General features: G+C 42.9%; 1 protein-coding gene across 3 annotated transcripts in view; it reads left to right on the top strand.

Annotated features, from left to right (window-relative positions):
• Positions 1–22806, top strand: part of PIP5K1A (phosphatidylinositol-4-phosphate 5-kinase type 1 alpha) — a 36905-nt gene that overhangs the window by 12454 nt on the left and 1645 nt on the right. For 2 of the 3 annotated variants that reach the window (XM_061183497.1, XM_061183496.1), the window contains 13 exons: positions 3699–3730; positions 5630–5710; positions 9615–9745; positions 10181–10298; positions 10480–10632; positions 12498–12797; positions 15011–15216; positions 16924–17007; positions 17816–17864; positions 18069–18153; positions 19213–19359; positions 19555–19684; positions 22540–22588. In XM_061183497.1, coding sequence (XP_061039480.1) covers positions 3699–3730; positions 5630–5710; positions 9615–9745; positions 10181–10298; positions 10480–10632; positions 12498–12797; positions 15011–15216; positions 16924–17007; positions 17816–17864; positions 18069–18153; positions 19213–19359; positions 19555–19684; positions 22540–22588 — 1565 coding nt within the window. The remainder of the gene's footprint in view (positions 1–3698; positions 3731–5629; positions 5711–9614; positions 9746–10180; positions 10299–10479; positions 10633–12497; positions 12798–15010; positions 15217–16923; positions 17008–17815; positions 17865–18068; positions 18154–19212; positions 19360–19554; positions 19685–22539; positions 22589–22806) is intronic. The other variant, XM_061183498.1, reaches the window with a different exon arrangement.

The following is a 22806-nucleotide window of genomic DNA, read 5'->3' as shown; positions in this document are numbered from 1 at the left end:
TATTTAGACCCCAATATCCATCCAACTGCTTCAGCTATAGTGTTCTTGGGATTAATCCAAGCTTTGCAGTTGCAGATAGCTAAGTAATTGGCACCATATTCCACTGAGTGAAGTCCTCCCACCGTCATTCTGGATACTTTGTAAGAGGGTAGCAGCCCTAGAGCTATGTGTTTGTGTGATAAAACTAGGAAAGGTAGCAAAGTAGAACTTTTTAGGGAGTAAGAAAGCCTCAGACCTACTCTCTGCCTTGAAATCACTTACCTGCTTTTTTTCCTCCATTGTTTAACTTGGTCCAGTGACTCCTTGCATGCAGAAGAGGTTATGTTCTAGGAGAGACTGTCAGCCTAGGACTGGATGTTGGCTCTTGGTTCTGCCAGCTCTCTCCAAACCCCTTCCTCTGGGGTAAAAGAGGAAGGGATAAGCCAGGTACTGACCAAGGAGTCCAGAATCAGTGTTGTCTTCTCAACTGAAAGCATACTGATTTCCTTATTGAGACTTACTAATTCTACAGTTGCCTGTACACTTGCACAAGGTTATGTTGGGGGGAGGCGGAGGCTGAGGGTTTGGGGAGGAGCCAAGAACTTTGAGGTGCTAATTAGAATTTCATGAAGGTCTAGGTAATTGAACATTAAACCTTCCTGGGGGCCCAGCTTTACTCTTGCATTAGAAATCACATATGGGGCTTCCCTGGTGGCGCAGTGGTTAAGAATCTGCCCGCCAGTGCAGGGGACACGTGTTCGATCCCTGGTCCAGGAAGATCCCATATGCTGCGGAGCAACTAAGCCCGTGCGCCACAACTACTGAGCCTGCGCTCTAGAGCCAGCAAGCTACAACTACTGAGCCCGTGTGCCACAACTACTGAAGCCTGCGCGCCTAGAGCCTGTGCTCTGTAACACGGGAAGCCACCACAAAGAGAAGCATGTACACCGCGACAAAGAGTAGCCCCTGCTCGCTGCAACGAGAGAAAGCCTGCATGCAGTGACGAAAACCCAACACAGCCTAAATAAATAAAATAAATTTTAAAAAAATTAAAAAAAAAAAGAAACAGTCTTGCACTGTCTGTGGTTTCTTTAAAAAAAAAAAATTCACATATGACAACATATTTGTATAGCACGTCGCAGTCCATGAAGTACTTTGATTTAGTTTATCTTTTTTTGGGCTGTGTTGGGTGGGTCTTAGTTGCGGCACGCAGGATCTTTCATTGCAGCGCGTGGGCTTCTCTCTAGTTGTGGCACCCTGGCTCCAGAGCATGGGGGCTCAGTAGTCGCAGCACACGGGCTTAGTTGCCCCATGGCATGTGGGATCTTAGTTCCTTGACCAGGGATTGAACCAGCATCCCTGCATTGCAAGACGGATTCTTAACCACTGGACCACCAGGGAAGTCCCTGATTTAGTTTGTCTTATCTAATCTTTACATAAACCTTCTAATATGGTTCCTCTTTTTTTAGTTAAATATAGAGAACAGTTTACCTGATGTAACAGGGATTTGAACCCAGGTCTTCTGGTTTTTAAATAGCTCAGCATGTTGGCTCTTATCTAAAAGGTTTTAAGTCAGTAACAGTTTTAATCATAAATCTGACTCGTCCTGGCTTATTGTTCCTTGGAAGCTTTAGCTTAGGGTTCCAGTTCTAAAATGGTCTTTCACCTACCTGAACTTGACCTGACTGAAGATGAAGCATCCTGCAAAAAGCATAGATTATTGGGCTCTGCTGTTTTTCTAATTTTCTGGGCCATTTTATGCAGCACATCTTCCTAACAGCTAGATGACATTTCCCTTACCTCCTTTTTTGAGAAGAGGAATGAAAACCATCTGTTCCCCATAATTTTGCTACTCTGACTCACTATGGGGAAGGAAATTTGCTGCTCTGCTTTTTGGTACCAGAAATGCTTAGTCTGTGGCCTTTGTACTACTAAGTCTACCACAATCTCTCCTCTGAGCCCAGCTATATTCTGGAATTCTTAGGGCCCTTGATCGTTGGTCTTACACAATAGTAATTAGAGCTTTACCTGATTGCCCTTAAGCCCATCTTGTCTCTGCTGTTGTTTTACCATTAAACCTTACATATGGACCAGAACTGGGGTCTTCCTACTCAGGTATTATATTATTGAGGATTCGTCCGAATTGGATTCTTCTTTTTAATTTTCTTTAATATGGCTAATCTTTATTCATTTTGAATTCTTTAGAACTAGATCAAAGTAATATATCAGTAGTCTTTGAAGAAAAAAGGCCAACATTCTTCAATATGAAGGGGAGAAAGTTCTGTCTCCCTGTTTCCAATGTGATCATGGATGAAAGTTATAGGGATCGCAGACCCTTAAGAATTGATTTAACCTTTTAGAGTATTTTTCTATAGATAATGGTCTTTTAGTCACTTTCTAAACATACTTAGTCTTGAAATCTTTTTCTGCATTTAAATGGATAAAAGTCATAATATTTATGAGATTTAACTACACACTTATCTTACACATCTCCACTGATTATATATTTAGTAAGTACACACCAACAAATTCCTGTTGCTTTTACAGCAGAAATCAAGATGAGGATGGAAGGATGTAGAATCAGGTTCTGCCTGTACTCTATGCTTTTCCATTTTTTTGACATTGCATTTTCCCATCCTTAGCCTCCTTATCTCCATAGATCAACTTTTTTTAAAAATTGAAGAATAGTTGATTTATAATAATATATTAGTTTTAGATGTACAATGTAGTTATTCAGTATTTTTATAGATGATACTCCATTTAAAGTTATTACACAATAATGGCTATATTTCACTGTGCTGTACAATATATCCTTGTTGCTTATTTATTTTATACACAGTAGTTTGTGTCTCTTAATCCCCTACCCCTAGCTTGTCCCTCCCCCCTTTTCCCTCCCCACTGGTAACCACTAGTTTTCTATATCTGTGAGTCTGTTTCTGTTTTGTTATATACATTCATCTGTTTTATTTTTTAGATTCCATATATAAGTGATAACATAGAGTATTTGTTTTTCTCTGACTTATTTCACTAAGCATAATACCCTCTAGGGACATCCACGTTGTTGCAAATGGCAGAATTTCATTCTTTTCTATGACTGAATAATATTCCATTTGCATAAATATGTATATGTATACACACACACAAACACACCACAGCTGCTTTATCCATTCATCTGTTGATGGACACTTAGGTTGCTTCCATATCTTGGCTACTGTAAATAAAGCTTCCATAGACCAACTCTTTACCTTTTTTCTGAAATAATTAGTAGAAGTATAAAGCACCATAGATATTCTCTAAGAGTACCTACCCTTTTAGCTCTACAAGAAAAATTATTAATCAAGCCCAGGCTGTCCAATAAGTCTTAGGTGTCTCTTACGCCCTTTCTCTTTCAGCCATGGTATCACATGAGACCCTCTGGCTCTGATGGTTAAATGTATCAAGAACAGATATATTTCCTAGAGAAAATATGAACACTTGTGTAAGAAAAAGGACTAGAATGAGAACGGAATATGCATAAGGGCTCTGTGAGTATGGAGGAGGAAAAAGAAGGGACGTTTAAAATCCCTATCCAAAAGGATATGGTATCAATGAGCAAGAGGCAGGAGCTCATTGTCAGCTTTAGTGTGACTCAAATCCTGATTGTTTCAGTGTGCTTGATAGAGATCATGTGAGTGTGTGTATACACTTATGGTTGTGTTTGTTTATTTTTTTTTTCACAGCATCTGGAATCAAGAGACCCATGGCATCTGAGGTGAGTTTTATATTGATACAATGGTTCTAAAACCTTAATTCTGGGATAGAAGGATACCTGTTTATAACATCCTTATTTTCCCCCTACTTGGGTCTTGGAATCTAGGTAGGGTTCTCACATCTCTTTGGTAGGCTAGTAATTATACAACTCTACTTTTGTCACAGTTTATTATGAATATTAATGATAGCTCAGATTTACTGAGCTCTTTTTTTAATGTTTTAAATTTATTTATTTTATTTATTTATTTTTGGATCTGTCGGGTCTTCATTGCTGCACGCAGGCTCTCTCTGGTTGCGGCGAGTGGGGGCTACTCCTCGCTGCAGTGCGCGGGCTTCTCAATGTGGTGGCCTCTCCCGTCGTGGAGCACGGGCTCCAGGCGCGCAGGCCTCAGCAGTTGCAGCACGCAGGCTCAGCAGTTGTGGCTCACGGGCTCCAGAGGGCAGACTCAGCAGTTGTGGCGCAGGGGCCCAGTTGCTCCACGGCACGCAGGATCTTCCTGGACCAGGGCTTGACCCCTGCATTGGCAGGCGGATTCCCAACCACTGCGCCACCAGGGAAGCCCCTGAGCTTTTTTTTAATGTACCAAAGAGTGAAGTACCTAAGTGCTCTTTATAGGTATTCTTATTTAATCCTGCAGAGAGCCTCTATGAGTGTAGGTACTGGTGTTATCCATGTTTTATAGATGAAAAAGTGAAGATTAGAGGTTCTATAGCTTGCCCAAGGTCCTGTAATTAATAAGGTTAGAATTCAAAGCCAGTCTGACACTAAAGCTCATTCTCTTGTTTTGCTGTTAATACCTCCTGATTGCGTAGCTTCAGTGAATGTGGCGAACTTCTTTTAACCGTACTGAAGCTGTTGATATTCTAAGTTTTTCTCTTTTGTGCAGAGTATCTTGTATTTGCTTAAGTTTCTTCCCACAGAGTATTTCCCATTCCTCTTTTTACTTCTTGTATCTCTCCTGGGTTTTGTGACGGGGCCTCAGAGTGCGGACCATTTTGGCGTAGGATTTTAGGCTTTTTTCTCAGAACATCTTCCAAGATCTGTCAGGTTATATACTGAGGGTTTTCTGGCACTGAGGGTCTTAGCAAGAAGAGTAGAACTTAAATATCAGGCTTTAAGATGGTAGCATGCTATTTTCAGTAGTCTTTTTGCCTTCTGGCTTGTTAACTTGAGTATCGACATCATGAAGAATACCTTCATGTCTGTTATGCTGGCATCTTGGCTGTGGAGAATAGCCTTCTAGCCTCTGCTCCACTGGTTTTACTTCTTCCTTTTTTCAGAGGCTGTGATGTATGTGAGTAGAAAACAAAGCCATACCACATTCTCAGGAATCTCTTTGAGGCACTGAGGCCCTTATCTTAGAGGATTCATCTTATTGCCACAGCCTTTTAACACTTTGGCTTGCAGTACTTGCATTTGCCAGTGGCTAGATCACTTCTGCTGGTGAATTCAGTTTGAACAAATAGTGTTCAGGTCGGGTTGAATATTAGAGGGGTAGTAGTTTCTGAAAGGAAGCTGGGTCTGTGGAGCTCTACTTCTGTCTTGCTTTTGTAAACTGAGGGTCTTTCCTTTTTTCTGGGGCTGCTATTGCTTACTTCTCCTGTTTCTGCTTTTCCTTAATGATAATCATTTTAATTTTCTATGTCATCTTTCTGAGGACCAAAGGTGAAATATGTGTCCTTTGGAGTTTTCTTCGTGTTCTTTTAGTCAGTTTAGTTCTTTGGGGAGCAACACTATAGCTGTGTGTTTGCATGGGAGGGATCTTCTGAAGATTTTATAAAATGTTCTTAACCTAAAAAGGGTGTGTTGCATGTTTTGTTTTTTTTGATTTACCATCGTGGTAGCTGTTTGGTGTGTTACATGGGAATCACGTACTAATCTTGACTCTTCTTATTCTAGGTGCCTTATGCCTCTAGCATGTCCATGAAGAAAATAGGACACCGAGGTGTTGATTCCTCAGGAGAGACAACATATAAAAAGGTGTGTCTGGGTGAAACCCATTCATCTTACTCCAGGAAGGGATAGTTCTGTCTCCTTGATATTATTCTCCACATTCCATCCCATTTCTTCATACGCTAAACCTTTGCACAATAGCCATCATACAACTTGAACTTTATTTATTTATTTTTTATAAATTTAATTTATTTATTTTATTTTTATTTATTTTTGGCTGTGTTGGGTTTTCGTTGCTGCGCGCAGGCTTTCCCTAGTTGCGGCGAGGGGGGACCACTCTTCGCTGCAGCGCGTGGGCCTCTCACTGCGGTGGCCTCTCCTGCTGTGGAGCATGGGCTCCAGGCGCATGGCCCCAGCAGTTGTGGTGCGCGGCTCAGTAGCTGTAGCTCGCGACTCCAGAGCGCAGGCTCGGTAGCCGTGGCACATGGGCACAGTTGCTCCGTGGCATGTGGGATCCTTCCAGACCAGGGCTCGAACCCGTGTCCCCTGCATTGGCAGGCGGATTCCCAACCACTGTGCCACTAGGGAAGCCCTGCAACTTGAACTTTAGAATTTACTTCACAAAGGGTCAATTATTTCGCATCTGTATATATGGGTTTTGTTTTGTTTTATAAATTTATTTATTTATTTATTTAATCTTTTGCTGCGTTGGCTCTTCGTTGCTGCGCGCGGGCTTTCTCTAGTTGTGACGCGTGGGAGCTACTTTTTGTTGCGGTGCGCGGGCTTCTTATTGCGGTGGTTTCTCTTGTTGCGGAACACGGGCTTTAGACGCGCAGGCTTCAGTAGTTGTGGCCCACGGGCTCAGTAGTTGTGGCTCATGGGCTCTAGAGCACAGGCTCAGTAGTTGTGGCGCACGGGCTTAGTTGCTCTGCAGTATGTGGGATATTCCCGGACCAGGGCTCCAACCCGTGTCCCCTGCATTGGCAGGCAGATTCTTAACCACTGTGCCACCAGGGATGCCCTGTATATGTGTTTTTCATTTTGTTTGTTTTTGTTTTTGTTTTTGGCTGCTTTGGGTCTTTGTTGCTGCTCGCCAGCTTTCTCTAGTTGCAGCGAGCAGGGGGCTACTCTTCATTGTGGTGCATGGACTTCTCATTGTGGTGGCTTCTCTTGTTGCGGAGCATGGGCTCTAGGCACGCAGGCTTCAGTAGTTGTGGCACGTGCGCTCAGTAGTTCTGGCATACAGGCTTAGTTGCTCTGTGGCATGTGGGATCTTCCCGGACCAGGGATGGAACCCGTGTACCCTGCATTGGCAGGCGGATTCTTATCCACTGTGCCACCAAGGAAGTCCCTGTATATGTGTTTAAATGAGAATGTTCTTAATGAACAAATCTGGTGTTGGATGCTTTTTCACTGAGCTGAAGAAATTGTGTTTTCCTGTTAGATATAAACATGTAATAAGCCCCTAAGGCCGTTCTTACCTAGCTTTAGGGAACCATGTCTCTTGTGCTGGATGTACATAAAGTGAAGGCTGGATCCCATTCAGCTTGGTGATACAGAGATAGACAGCAGGTCAAGAATTTTTCTTTGTGTGTGTGTATATTTTGTTTTGGTTTTTTTTTTTTTTTTGTCTGTGCTGGGTCTTAGTTGTGGCACACAGAGTCTTCATTGCAGCATGCGGGATCTTTAGTTGCAGCATGTGGGTTTCTTAGTTGCGGCATGCGGACTCTTAGTTGTGGCATGTGGACTCTTAGTTGTGGCATGTGGACTCTTAATTGTGACATGCTGGCTCTTAGTTGTGGCATGCAGGCTCTTAGTTGCGGCATGTGGACTCTCAGTTGTGGCATGCATGAGGGATCTAGTTCCCCGCCCAGGGATCGAACCCAGGCCCCCTGCATTGGGAGCATGGAGTCTTACCCACTGGACCACCAGGGAAGTCCATGGGGTTTTTTTTTTTTAAGATTGTAGTTTCAGTTGGTGAATAGGGCCTAGAACACCTGATTTTGAGCTAGAGGTATCAAATGGATTGGAAAGATAGTAGTAATAGCCAAGAAGAGAAAATTGAACTGGTGAAGAGAAAACAGGAGAGAAGCATCCTGGAGTGACCCAATTCCCCAGTTCTGGACTAATTGGAGATGCTTAGGTTTCCTGGGGTACAGTGTTCAACCTCCTATATGGCATCTATACCTTGTCTGGCCCATGTAAATTTTTCTTGTGTTTGTTCTCTGTCTTTATTGCATTGTCCGAAGTGATAGAGGTGGGCTGACTCATTCTCAGTCAGGGACCTGACTCTCCCTGGCAATGGGCTCTGAGGCCCATGTCAATTAAACAGACATTTATTGAGCTCTTTTTATGTGCTGAACACTGAGACAGAAAGATGAGTTTCTAGCCTAATTGGAGAGGCAAGCACTTAAAAAATTTGTTATAATTTTATTTATTTTTAAAAAATATTCTTATTTTTTTTTAATTTTTTTTAAAGTTTTTTTTAAAGTGTTAAACTTTTTTTTTTTTGGCCGCGTTGGGTCTTCGTTGCTGTGCATGGGCTTTCTCTAGCTGTGGCAAGCAGGGGCTACTCTTAGTTGCAGTGTGCGGGCTTCTCACTGCAGTGGCTTCTCTTGTTGCAGAGCACAGGCTGGAGGCGTGTGGGCTTCAGTAGTTGTGGTGAGCGGGCTCAGTAGTTGTGGCTTATGGGCTCTAGAGCGCAGGCTCAGTAGTTGTGGTGCATGGGCTTAGTTGCTTCACGGCATGTGGAATCTTCCCGGACCAGGGCTCAAACCCGTGTCCCCTGCATTGGCAGGTGGACTCTCAGCCAGTGTGCCACCAGGGAAATCCCTATTCTTATTTTTAAAAATATTTATTTATTTGGCTGCATCGGGTTTAGCTGTGGCACACGGTATCTTTCGTTGTGGTGTGTGGGCGCTTCGTTGCGGCTCACGGGCTTCTCTCTAATTGTGGCACGTGGGCTTCAGAGCGCACGGGCTTAGTTGCCCCATGGCATGTGGGATCTCAGTTCCCCGACCAGGGATCGAACCCACATCCCCTGCATTGGAAGGCGGATTCTTAACCACTGGACCACCAGGGAAGTCCCTATTTATAATTTTAATGCCCAATAAGGACTAGGTAGAATATTGATACAAGTAATATTTGGTGAGGTTTGGGGATAAGGGAAATCACTTAGAACAAAACTGTCCAATAGAACTTTCTACAGTGATTGAAATGTGCTATATCTGTGTTATCCAGTGTGATAGCCACTAATCATACCTGAATGTGGCTAGTAAGACTGAAGAAATGATTTTTAAATTAAATGAACTTTAACTTAAAATTAAATAGCCGAGTGTGGCTAGTAGCTACTATATTGGACAGCACAGAACTAGATAATACGACATTTTCCCATGACATTGAAATCCTGGGTTGTAAGAGTGGGGCTCTTATATTTGTGTTTTGACCATAGTATGATAATTTTAAATCTAAATACTCCTCTCAGAAATAATTTGAATCTTTCAGGCTTTCTTCTTCAGTTAGGAGCTTTTTTTGCCACTCAGTTGTCCTTGGAACGCCAGTCAGACCTTGCCTTAGAGAACTGAGCTTCAGTAGCTAGGCAGTGAATCAGAGTATCAGTTAATTTTAGTTACATTCTGTATCAGATGAGTAAAATGTTTGGAGGACTCCATATACTCTGGGGGCAGGAACCTTTGGAATGAGACCTAGGATTGTTCTCTCAGTACAATGTATCTTCCAGATATAGATGTGGATAGGAGGGAACACCTTGTTTAGAGAGTCCCCACTTTGCTACTCTGTATCTTCATGCTCTTCCAATCTTTGCAGGCTTAACTGCCATGTAGAGCGTGGGGATGGAGAAACTGGATTGCCCCAGTTTAGTCTGAACTACTAGAAAGGCATTTGCTCTCCGGTGTTCCTTCTGGTTCTTCTCTCCTGAGTTTTTATTGCTATGATCAGATTTAATACTAGAACCTTTCCTCTTGTTTCTCAGACAACCTCATCAGCTTTAAAAGGTGCCATCCAGTTAGGCATTACTCACACTGTGGGGAGCCTGAGTACCAAACCAGAGCGGGATGTCCTCATGCAAGACTTCTATGTGGTGGAGAGTATCTTCTTCCCGAGGTACAGAGGTTAATGTTCAGGGGAATGTCCTAGAAAATGTGGCTTTTTTATATCATCATCAGGGCATTTTAGGGTTCATGTCTAATTTAGGCATGCATCCAATCCTTAACCTGATTTTAATCAGGGTGATATGGGGACTGGAGAATTTGAAGAGCACATGCTCTCCTTTGGATGTTTCCATGAGCCTCTGGCCTGTGGACTGAGCCCTCAAAAACAATTTAGTGCATCGGGAGGAGGTAATACGATTCCCTGTGCCCATGTCTTAATTCCCATGTTGCGCCTTGTCCCATTATGTAACTGACTCATCCAGTCCCTTTGGTTCTCTCAGGAGGGGTGTATTGACCTGCCTCTGGGTGACTGAGTGTTTTTCCAGGGTGTGGACTCCCTAAATTACAGGGACTGGTAAGTTATGGCTTCTTCTGTTTAACCCCACAGTGAAGGGAGCAACCTGACTCCTGCTCATCACTACAATGACTTTCGGTTCAAGACCTATGCACCTGTTGCCTTCCGCTACTTTCGGGAGTTATTTGGTATCCGCCCTGATGATTACTTGGTAAGCTTCCAGATTTCAGAACCGTGGGACTCCAGTATCAGAGGGATACTTCCAAAGGAAGACCCTCTCTCCACACTCTTGCTCTAGTTTTCCTTTAGAATAGAATTGCATCTGTAATTGATTTCTGGTTGGGCATGCCCTTGTATCTCTGAACCTCTTGCTCTCTTTTCTCTGGGCCCAGTACTCCCTCTGCAATGAGCCGCTGATTGAACTCTGCAACTCTGGGGCTAGTGGTTCCCTCTTCTATGTGTCCAGTGATGATGAATTCATCATTAAAACAGTCCAGCACAAAGAGGCGGAGTTTCTGCAGAAGCTGCTTCCAGGATACTACATGGTGAGAGGACCAGGAGCACTGGCTGCCTGAGCTGCCCACTCCACTCCAGGGCAAAGCTGGGGAGGCTGCCATCAGGGGGACAAAACAATGTCAGCACTTCTGTCATAGAAACGTAGTTCATCTTTGTGCTTTTCCCATCTCTTTTGTCTCTCTATGGCTAAAGGGGGTTTTGTTTATCTGTCCCATTTTAAGTGTTTTTAGCTTAGACCCTGCTACCCAACGACAAGATTCAATGATGATTTAAAAAAAAATTTTTTTTTATTGGAGTATAGTTGATTTACAGTGTTTTGTTTCTGCTGTACAGCAAGCAAAGTGAGTCAGTTATACATACACATATATCCACTTTTTTTAGATTCTATTCCCATATTACAGAGTATTGAATAGAGTTCCCTGTGCTATTCAGTAGGTTCTTATTAATTATCCGTTCTGTGTATAATAGTGTGTGTATGTCAATCCCAGTCTCCCAGTTTATCCCCCTGCCTTTTCCCCCCGGTAACCACAAGTTTGTTTTCTACATCAGTGACTCAACTTCTGTTTTGTAAATAGGTTCATTTGTACCATTTTTTAAAATTCCACATATAAGTGATAAATATATGATATTTATTTCTCTCTTTCTGACTTACTTTCATTCAGTATGACAATCTCTAGGTCCATCCATGTCGCTGCAAATGGCATTATTTCATTCTTTTTTATGGCTGAGTAATATTCCATTGTATATATGTACCACATCTTCTTTATCCATTCCTCTGTTGATGGACATTTAGGTTGCTTCCATGTCCTGGCTGTTGTAAATAGGGCTGCAAAGAACATTGGAGTGCATGTATCCTTTCGAATTATGGTTTTTTCTGGATATATGCCCAGGAGTGGAATTGCTGGATCATATGGTAGCTCTATTTTTAGTTTTTTAAGGAATCTCCATACTGTTCTCCATGGTGGCTGTACCAATTTACATTCCCACCAACAGTGTAGGAGGGTTCCCTTTTCTCCACACCCTCTCCAGCATTTATTGTTTGTAGATTTTTTGATGATGGCCATTCTGACCAGTGTGCAGTGATACCTCATTGTAGTTTTGATTTGCATTTCTCTAATAATTAGTGATGTTGAGCATCTTTTCATGTGCTTTTTGGCCATCTGTATGTCTTCTTTGGAGAAATGTCTATTTATATCTTCTACCCATTTTTTGATTGGGGTTTTTTTTTTTTGATATTGAGCTGCATGAGCTGTTTGTATATTTTGGAGAAAAATCACTTGTCGGTCACTTCATTTGCAAATATTTTCTCCCATTTTTTGGGCTTTCTCTTCATTTTGTTGATGGTTTCCTTTGCTGTGCAAAAACTTCTAAGTTTAATTAGGTCCCATTTGTTTATTTTTGTTTTTATTCAATGATGATTCTGCTTTCCATTCTTAGTCCAGCTCCTAGAGTAGAGTATGAGGTTGGTTACTTCCCTTGATAATACTGTATTTTTTCTTACTCTGACTGATACCTCTTGGAGGTTCTGGAGAAGTTAGGGAACTCTCCTTTGCCTCCTTTCATACTCACAAGAATATACTATACAGAAGGCTAAGCATTAAGTCTTTTTCAGTGCTGTCTTCTCTTAAACCTCTCTGAAGGAACATGTTCATCATATGTTTAGTATCCTGACTGCTTACTATATTGTAGGCCTGCCACTCGGCTTGGTGGTGATCTCATTATTGAGATAGATACATTGGGAAATTTTAAACAAATGTAATGTGGGCTTATGGGCAGACTGTATCTGAATCCCATGTAACAGACAAAGGAAGGGGGGGTGACAGCTTTTGCCCTTGAGTTTTATTGAAAATCAGCTAGCTTGCTCTTCTACTTCTTTTTACTTTCTTGCCCTCAGAACCTCAACCAGAACCCTCGGACTTTGCTGCCTAAGTTCTATGGACTGTACTGTGTGCAGGCAGGTGGTAAGAACATTCGAATTGTGGTGATGAACAATCTCTTACCACGGTCAGTCAAGATGCATATCAAATATGACCTCAAGGGCTCAACCTACAAAAGGCGGGCTTCCCAAAAAGAGCGAGACAAGCCTCTCCCCACCCTTAAAGACCTGGACTTCTTACAAGACATCCCTGATGGTCTCTTTTTGGATGCCGATATGTACAATGCTCTGTGTAAGACCCTGCAGCGTGACTGTTTGGTGAGTTTGTCATATTTCCTTCTCTCTCAGGCACCAGAAATCTCAGACTCTAAAACAGCTTGGTCATTCTTAGGCATCTAATCTGTGGGAGACGGGACTCTGTTCCTTAGCTCCATCTGTGCCAGACTTCATTTAAAATAACCTTTATATTAGATCATTTATGCCTTTACATTTTTACTTTCTCCCCGTTTGTCTAACTCCCCTCCCCTGTCTTTTTTTTCTGTAGCTGCTACCTGTCCTGGGCCTCATAAGCATACATTCTCCTTATTTTCATACCAGCACCACCATTGCTCAGTTTTTGGTCCTGTCTGCCAAATCCAAATTTATATCTTAGAAGCTGAGTACTGCTGAAAAAAATCACACAACTGTGTTTACTGGCATCTCTACAGATTTATGATATCCAGCCCTACCTGGGCCCTCAGTATTCCTCATCGATCCATTTCCTATTCCTCCCAGAGACTGCACATGATTGGCACTCTCTTCAAACAGTTTTCTGACTCTCATCCCCCCAGCCTTGTTTCTCAACAAACTACCTCAACTTTCTATTCTGTACCATCCCTTTGTCCTGCCCCCATCATCACTTTATAAATGGATCTACACTTAACCATCCTTAATCTATATTTTCTTCCCAACTTGGTCGATTATTCCAGGTCAGTCCCTTTGTGACCTAGATCCATTTCCTCCTGTTTCTCTAGGATCCTGCTTCATCACTTACTTCCTTTCCCACCTCTGGCTTCAGCCTCAACTGACTGTTTTCTATCTATATACAAACAAGTTTATCTCTTTTTTATTTTAAGATTAGGAGAATGTTTTTCAATGTCTTCATTTAATGATGCCTCCATTTCTCTTTTCCCTTTCTCTTCTCCTATTCCTGCCTCAACCCACTGTGTCCTGGCTTTTGCCCTCACCACTTCAATTGAACTGCTCTCTCCAATGACCACCTAGATACCGAATAGAGAGTACTCCTCAGTCCTTCCTTGAATTTTCTGCAGTGTCTGACAGTTGACTGATTCCACTTTCTTAACATCTGTTGGTTTTTGTGACATCTTTCCCTACTGATTTTTCCACCTTTTTTTTTGTTTTTTGCAAACTGCTTTTGTAGGATTGTCATCTTCTATTCAGTCCATGATGTTATCCATCCTTGCCTTTCTTTGCTTACTCTGCATCTACTTCCAGGATAATGCCTATTTTAGTTTGGCTCTTTTGGTTGTGAGGACTGGAGACTTGGTGGAGCAGAGAGGTTTTTCAAACCACACATAAGAATCAGTCCTGAACTCTCTTTATCCCTTACTCTATCCACCTACCAAAACCCCCAAAGTGAGCTACTGGAACTGGTGAAATATACAAGGTTGAGAACTGTAGGAGACAATCCAGGCTCCTTAATATGACACATCAGGCCTGTCATTGTCTTGCCCCTACCATCCTCTCTCATGTGCCAAACACCTAGCCTTTGCATTTTATGTTCTAGCAACACCAGATTATACCTGCCTGCACGTAGCCTGCTGTTTCATGCTTCCAGGCCTTGGCATTCTTCTTTCCTTCCTTTATTTACCTGCACTTATTTTCTCTCTAATCGATCCCTCATAAACCTATTTATGTACGTCTCTGTAGTATTCCTCAATCATGTATGCACTTCCATTGTTACACATAGTAGACTGTATTGTATTTATTTTTACATTAGTTTCCCTTTCTAAATTATAATATCCATGAGGACAGAAGCTCTCTTACGTATCTTTGTATCCACATAAGCAGGCACAGTGCCTACAGATGGTAAGGATTCAGCAAATAATGAACTGAAGTGAAGCTAGCCATATAAGGACCTGCCACAGATCTGCTCTGTCACAAAGTTTACTTTTACCAGACCCTCCTTGTGGATTTTTTAGAGCTCAAATATGTGTTTCTTCTTTCATTGAGAATATAATGCTCTTTTCATGAAGAGATACAAGGAAAGAACAAACAAAGAGGATCTTGTGGGCTAGGCCGTGGCCTAATTTGTATGTACTCTGGTGAAGGAAAGCTGAAGGGATATCAGTGAAGGGTGACCAGAAGAGGTCAATGTACTGTTCTCCAAGGAGTAGGAGGAGCAAAGGATAATCCTGTGGTTAGCTCTGGAGGTTCACTATCAAGAACAATTAGATCAGGAAAGCTGTGAGATCCTGAAAAAAGATTCTCGTACCTCCCAAGGCTCAGATCATGTTTTTTCCTTCCATTAGGTGCTGCAGAGCTTCAAGATAATGGACTATAGCCTCCTGGTGTCAATCCATAACATAGATCATGCACAACGAGAGCCTTTAGGCAATGAAGCACAATATTCAACTGACACTCGCAGACCAGCCCCCCAAAAGGCTCTCTATTCCACAGCCATGGAATCTATCCAGGGCGAGGCTCGACGAGGTGGCACCATGGAGACTGATGACCAGTGAGTGGACTCGGGCACTGGGAAGGAGTGCATAGGCTCAGAGCACTTTTTCTTGAGGGAGGGACGCAGCTTCTGAGAAGGAGTAGCCTTTATTCAGCAGTTAAGTCAATAGCATTAATGCTTACAGAACTATAGGATGAGCTTTCCTAAGAATGTAAAAGGAAAGGAAGATGTCTTAAATTTAGGATTTGTACATCTGGGAAGGAGAACTATTCAAAATTAAGAGACTTCTTTTTTTTAAAATGTTATTTATTTATTTATTTATTTAGTTATTTAGTTTTAAACAAACATATAATTTCTCTTTTTTTGTTTTTATTTTATTTTTATTTTATTTAATTTTTATTTTTGGTTGCACTGAGTCTCAGTTGTGGCAGCAGGCTCCTTAGTTGCGACTTGCTGGCTCCTTAGTTGCGGTTCACTGGCTCCTTTAGTTGCGGCACGTGTGCTCCTTAGTTGCGGCTGGTGGGCTCCTTAGTTGTGGCATGCGAACTCTTAGTTGAGGCATGCCTGTGGGATCTAGTTCCCTGACCAGGGATCGAACCCACGTCCTCTGCATTGGAAGGCAGATTCTTAACCACTCCACCACCAGGGAAGTCCTGAGACCTTTTTTTTTTTTTTTTTTTAGTTTATTTTTGGCTGCGTTTGGTCTTCGTTGCTGTGCACGGGCTTTCTCTAGTTGCGGCGAATGGGGGCTACTCTTCGTTGCGGTGCACGGGCTTCTCATTGCGGTGGCTTCTTTTGTTGCGGAGCACCGGCTCTAGGCGTGTGAGCTTCGGTAGTTGCAGCACGTAGGCTCAGTAGTTGCAGCATGCGGGCCCCTAGAGTGCATGGGCTTCAGTAGTTGTGGCACGTGGGCTCAGTAGTTGTGGCTCATGGCCTCTAGAGTGTAGGCTCGGTAGTTGTGGCACATGGGCTTAGTTGCTTCGCAGCATGTGGGATCCTCCCAGACTAGGGATCGAACCCGTGTTCCCTGCATTGGCAGGCAGTTTCTTAACTACTGCGCCACCAGGGAAGTCCAAGACTTTAAAAAAAATGTTCACTCAGAGTCTTAGATGCACGCCTGCAAATTATATTAGAACTTCATCAAAAACAATTTATTATAGACTTCTTTATGGAAGGTGTCTTTGTTACCATCATGGATCAAGGAAGTGTAGTTACTAAAGTATCAAATGTCTTTTAAGTGGTTTCATTTTAAAGTATTCTTTACCATGACTCTCCAGAAGAGTGTCTCAGTGGGCATAAATTAAAATATGAAAGTACTGGGGAGGAATTCCTGGGCGGTCCAGTGGTTAGGACTCCATGCTTTCACTGCTGAGAGCCCTGGTTCAATCCCTGATCAGGGAACTAAGATCCCACAAGCCTTGCAGCGCAGCCAAAAAAAAAAAAAGAGTAGAGTACTAAGGAAGTTTAGAGTTAATTGGGAGAGTATTCCTAAAATTTCTGAGTAGGGGTGATTTTTAGATTCTCTTCCGTGAATTTGGGGTGGGAGAAGCAGGCAGGTGAGATTTGGAGAGAAAGAGGTTATAATACATAAGCCAAAGTGGGTGGGGCTGGGCGAAGTCTCTCACTCTTCCCCAGTTTATGGAAGATGAGACTTCTAACTATGCTTAGGTCTCAGTTACATGTCGTGATCTGATTTGAGGTTAGCAGAAGCCTCTGCCTGCTAGACAAAAGATTTTCTTACTCTTTCCTTCTTGTCTTCTCCAGTATGGGTGGCATCCCGGCCCGGAATAGTAAAGGGGAAAGGCTGCTGCTTTATATTGGGATCATTGACATTCTGCAGTCTTACAGGTGAGGAGCATATAGATCCTAGGGGCAGAGTGGATGTAGATTTACTCACATTGCTCTTTTAGATGGGTGTCACCAAATTCTTCCTGAAGCAAGAAGAGTAAGTTGCAGTCTGGCTGCTTGCCTCATTGGGTTTCAGATGGTTTTTTATTTCCTGATTATGCCTGTCTGTTGGCTTCCTTATCCCACCATCTCCCCAAACATAGCATACACCTCTGTGGAAAGCTGAGTCAGTCCTTAGAAGCACCAGGGTAGAAACGCCATCTCTCTGGCTTTTTGTGGGAAACCTGTGAGATGAGTCATACTCCACATTAGGATACAGCTGGAAACACATCCCTCCTTTCCATGGAGGAAAAACAAGAGGATCACTGTGTTCTGTGAAAAGTATTAGCCTGTGGAATTCAGGCAGTGGAGTGGTAGTGAAGGAAGAGCTGGAAATGTTAGACCCCAGTTTTGCTCCTGTAAGGTTTCAGGTACTAATGAGGACTGGACAGTACTTGACCCCCCTTCCAGGTTTGCCCATCTGTCCCTCCAGCTCCCCTTTTACAATAAATATTCTTGTCCCTGACTTGCCGGGACATATTGACTACCCCTTTCTGAGGGGGGCAATAATCGACTTATCTAGAAACAGCTTCGATCTCCATGTGGAATAAGCACTACCCTGTCTGTTCTTTGGAAAGCCAGCATAATAGTGGGGGTGCTTTCCCGGTCTCTCTCTTTGCTCCTGCGATTGTTCTTTAAACTCTGTAAAGTAGAAAACTATAAGGTCATTCATTTAATGTGAATGCATGATATACATTTTTCTTGGCAGGTTTGTTAAGAAGTTGGAGCACTCTTGGAAAGCTCTGGTACATGATGGGGTGAGTAGCAGTCAGCTAGAGGCTCTCCTCTTTCTGCCTCTCTCACTTCTGATTTGCCCCCTCAGTTTCCTCTTACCTTATTTCATTTGTGGGTTCTACCCTTCTGCTAGGGTCTCAGCCTAGGGAAAAACGGCCCTTGGGCTAGAGATCCTCTTGCTGGGCCTCCTCCTCTCTAACCCTGCAGCTATCTCTTTTGCTCTGCAGGACACCGTATCAGTGCATCGCCCAAGCTTCTATGCCGAACGGTTCCAGCGCTTCATGTGCACTACAGTGTTCAAGAAGATCCCCTGTAAGTGGCTTCTGCCAGATGACCCTCCAATGGCTCCCTTACTTCAAGAGATGGGGGGCAGGACACCTCTGTCAGGGAACTGCCAAAGCCAGAGGCTTCTCCTACTCTACCCACATCCCATGAGAGCTGCTGCCCATCCTTATGTCGGTCACTTTGTCTGTCTCAGTTGTTTCCAAGTTGCTGCTTTCCCCCTGGCAATCCCTACATGTGTCATTGAGGGGAGGGGCATTTCTGAGAAAATGGTGGGGTTGTAAAAATGCTTAGTTGTGGGTGTAGGACCCATGCCACAGGCTGAGATAGGCAAAGCTGGACTTTTATGGACAGAGATAGGCAAGAATATTACCATATCCCCAAGGCCAGGAAGTTCTTAGATTAGGATCAAAAGGTTGGAGAAGCACTTACTCATTTCTGCTTAGCAGGTGTTCTTAGTCTCTTCCCTCAACTTTCTTGGTTGGGAAGTGCCAATGTTCTTCTTTCCAAACCTTTCACGCTGCTGCCACTGGCAAATTCCAGCTCCTCCTTCCCATCTCTGTCTCCTCATCATAGGCATCAGTTGTCCCTTGGTGAGGCAGAGCGGACTTAGGCCAAACAGTCTTAAGAAACATGGAAAAATCCTTTCGAAGTCTTTTCAAAGTGATATATAAACAAGTGTAAAGTATCACCATCGTGCTGTGTGTGTAAGTGCTACAGGGATATAGAGTGAAAGGGTCATCTTTGTCTGGTTTAACTGAAGGATACTATTAAAGAACAAAGGAATTACAGAATAGGAGACATGTCATCAGGCGGAAGCAAAACCATTGAGGTTGCATGTAGGAGGGGAGAGATATGTGTCTCCTTTCCTCTAGGTTCTCTGCTTCTTTTCCAAAGTGAAGTGGACTGAGATGCCCCCTCCTCTGAAGAGTAGTTCATAGAGCCCATCTTTGTTGGCATTAACCCCTTTTCCTGCTTTGCAGAGGAACAACTTTGGGTTTGTGTTGGGGACGCTAGCAAGTTGTATCTATGTCTTGGTGACGGTTTCTGAGGTGGGTGCTAAGTAGGCTCTCTCTTTCCCTTTTGAAGTGAAGCCCTCTCCTTCCAAAAAGTTTCGGTCTGGCTCATCTTTCTCTCGGCGAGCAGGCCCCAGCGGCAACTCCTGCGTAACTTACCAGCCATCGGTCTCTGGGGAACACAAGGCACAAGTGACAACAAAGGCGGAAGTGGAGCCAGGTCAGCGCCAGGGTTGGGGTCCCCGTGTGATGGGGCACTCCCTCCCTTCCTTCTGAGTCCTTGTCTGCTTAGGACCTCTACTCCCCGTTCCTGTCCACGAAAATCCAAGTTGCTATATATTTTTTCCTATATTTTCCCCACCCCCTTTTCTCTTCTTTTTTATTTATTGATTTTCTTCCCCTTTCTTTTTTCCAGGCGTCCACTTCGGTCGTCCTGATGTTTTACCTCAGACTCCACCTTTAGAGAAAATCAGTGAGGTCTCGACTATTCCTGACCCCTATTTCTCACCTGTAGTTGGAGAGACTTTGCAAATGCTAACTACAAGGTTGGTTCCTTGGCCCCTTTCTCCATGTAATCTTCTCATCTCCCTCTTCAGGTCCTTGAGAACCTCCATAATTCTGTTTTTTCCAGAGACTATTGTTTGTCTTTTGCTCTTCACTAGATTTTTGCATGTTCATCTTCCTAAGAGCTCATCTTTAGTGATTTGGAAAAGTGTATCAACATCTCCGCATTTTTAGGGGGTGGTGGGAAGTCTTTATTTACAGACTTTTCTGGTATTCAATCAAAATACCCCAACTAATGCTTCATCTCCTGGTGAGTTAAGTGAGAATTCTTAGCTTAGGATTTAAGGCTGGAAAGATTCCCAGGCACTGAAAACAGTGAACAGTTAACCTTTCAAAAGGATCCAGTGTAAAGATTGTGATTTAATTTTGTTTTTGGTGTGTTAATCATCTATTACATCATAATATATTACCCCAGAACTTAGTGACTTAAAATAACAAACATATGTCATAGTTTCTGTGAGTTAGAAACCTGGGTGCAGCTTAACTGGGTCCTCTGGCTCAAGGTCTTTCATGATAGTGAAGCTCTTTGTCCAGGGCTAGGCTCATCTGAAGGCTCAACTGAGAGGCTTCACTTCTAAGCTCATTTATGTGGTTTTTGACAGGATTCAGTTTCTGGTGAGTTGCTGGGCTGAGGGTCTTAGTTTCTTGCTGACTGTTTTCTGGGGGCCTCCCTCAGTTCTTTGCCACATGAGCCCCTCCATAGGACAACTAAGAACATGGCAGCTCGCTTCCCTTAGCATGAGCAAGTGACAGTGCATGCACCTAAGCAGAAGCCACAGTCTTTCATAACCAAATCTCCTATTCTGCATTCTAGTCACTTAATCTAGCCCACACTTGAGGAATGAATTACCTAAGAGTGTATCAGGAAGCAGCGATCACTGTGGACCTGTGAAACTAAAGAGACAGGCTATCTTCTCCCCACACACCCAGCATACAGTGATGAGACAAACAATAGATAACCTCTATACACATTCCTGTATAAAAAAGGGAGAACGGGAGGCACAGAGGAGTCTGATCCATAGCTAGTCTAAAATCCAGCAAATGTTGGAGTTTCTTTTATCAGGTCTCAAAGCATGAGAATAATTCGTGGCTCTTGGCTCTACCTTTTGGACTCTTGGTTTTGCCTTCTGAGTCTTCCTTTATCATGAAAACTAGAATGTGTTTGCAGCTGAGTAATTTTCTCGGCCTGCTTCTTGCCAGAATTTTGGGGATCCAGTGGTCTCTTTTCATTGTGTACTATTTCTGTCCCTTTTAGTCCAAGCAGGACAATGTTTCTGCTGCTCTAATACCCTCAAAGATTTTGTGGGCCTCCTATGAATCTCATTGGGATTCACGCTATTAGACAGAAGCCACTCCACAAATACCTTCTTGATAAGCTCTATGCTTCTTAGAGATCCTGTTAAGTTGAGAGGATCTGAGAGACATACCCTTAATCTTTTGAATCGCCTTTTGTATGACTGAATAGTACTTTGAGTTCTTAACAGATGTTTTACAGTCATACCCTTGGCTTCATCTGTAGACCACATTTTCCTGGCAGTGCCTTACATTTTATCCATTTCTTAATTTTAGCATTATTTGCTATCTGGAGAGGCTCAGAATTTTCAAAACCATCAAGTCTTGGCTTCTTTTTGTTTAATAGTCCTTCCCTGAATTTATTTTTCTTCTCTCATATTTTAACTATAAGCATTAAGAAGAAACCAGGTGGCATCTTCAACACTTGGTTTAGAAATCTCCCTAGCCAGATCACCCAGTTCATTAGGCACGTATTCTACTTTTCGCATAACTGTAGATGACATTGTTGCTAAACTTTGTTCCACTACATTGCAAAGATCCCCTTTCCTTCAATTTTTAATAAGATTTTTTTCACTTTAAGCCCTTACTGGCAATCCCCTTAAAGTCCAGAATTCTACAGTATATTCAGGGCACTTTAAACTTTCACTAAAACTGTCCTCAAACCCAGTTCCCTCTTCCAAAGCCACTTCCACATTTTAGATTTTTATTACAGCAGCACTTCACTTCCAGGTACAAAAATATATATTATCTATTGTGTGACAAATTACCCCAAATTTTAGCAGCTAAAAACAACAAACATTATTATCTCAGATTTAATGTAGCTTAAGAATCTGGGTGTGGCTTACCTGGGTGCCTTTGGCTTAAAGTCTCTCAGGAGGTTACAGTGAAGCTATTAGCCAGCAGTGTGGTCTCATCTGAAGGCTCGCCCAGGGGAGGATCAGCTTCCAAGCTTATCTGTATGGTGGTTGGCAGGATTCAGTTTCTTGTAGGCTATTGGGCTAAGGGCTCAGTTCTTTGTTGGCTGTTGGCCAGTTCCCTCAGTTCCGTGTCACATGGTCCTTTCCATAAGGCAGCTCACTGCATGGCAGCTAGCTTCCTCAGAGGAAACAAGTGAGAGAGCAGGTGCCCAAGAGGAAGCTATAGTCTTTTTGTAGCCTAATCTCAGAATTGACTTTACATCTCCTGTGGTGCATTCTATTCACTAGAAGAAAGTCACTAAGTTCAGCCCACACTAAAGAGGGGAAAATTACACAATGGCATGACTATCAGGCTGCAGTGTTCATTGGGTGCCTACCACACCTGAGGATTGAAGAAGGTAGAGGAGGGTGTTAGGAAATATTTTATAGAAGTCAAGACAAGAAAGTAAATAGTTAATTAAAACAATGTGCTTCCACATCTAGTAGCTTCTTAGCCCCTTCTTTTTGAATCCTAAATTGATTCCCAGTGAAATGGAGAAGCAGTATGAGATTTGACCTGAGAGTCCCTTTTCTCATTTATTTACTAATTCTTCTTTCTGCCTCCATTTTTTTCCCCCTCCTGTTAGCTCAACCCTCTTGGAAAAGCATGAAGTTCCAGAGTCAGAGTTCATCCATGTAAGTGTCTGGGATGTGGGGGAGGTGGATGCTTTGGAAGGGTATAAAGAGCATCACTGATGGAGTGGAGCAACAAAGTAATTGGCAGGGTTAGGGGGAATGGGTGCCCCCCTAAATCTTACTTTTCAAAATTTTTGTTTCTGATACCTTGTACTTGGAAGCTGAGACTGAACTAGAAGGAAACTTGAATTCCTTTCCTGCCTCCTTGTCTCATACTG

This window comes from Eubalaena glacialis, chromosome 3, assembly GCF_028564815.1.
Source record: "Eubalaena glacialis isolate mEubGla1 chromosome 3, mEubGla1.1.hap2.+ XY, whole genome shotgun sequence".
Classification (NCBI taxonomy): domain Eukaryota; kingdom Metazoa; phylum Chordata; class Mammalia; order Artiodactyla; family Balaenidae; genus Eubalaena; species Eubalaena glacialis.
The sequence above is the reverse complement of the archived record's forward strand: the minus strand, read 5'-3'. Positions and strand labels throughout refer to the sequence as shown.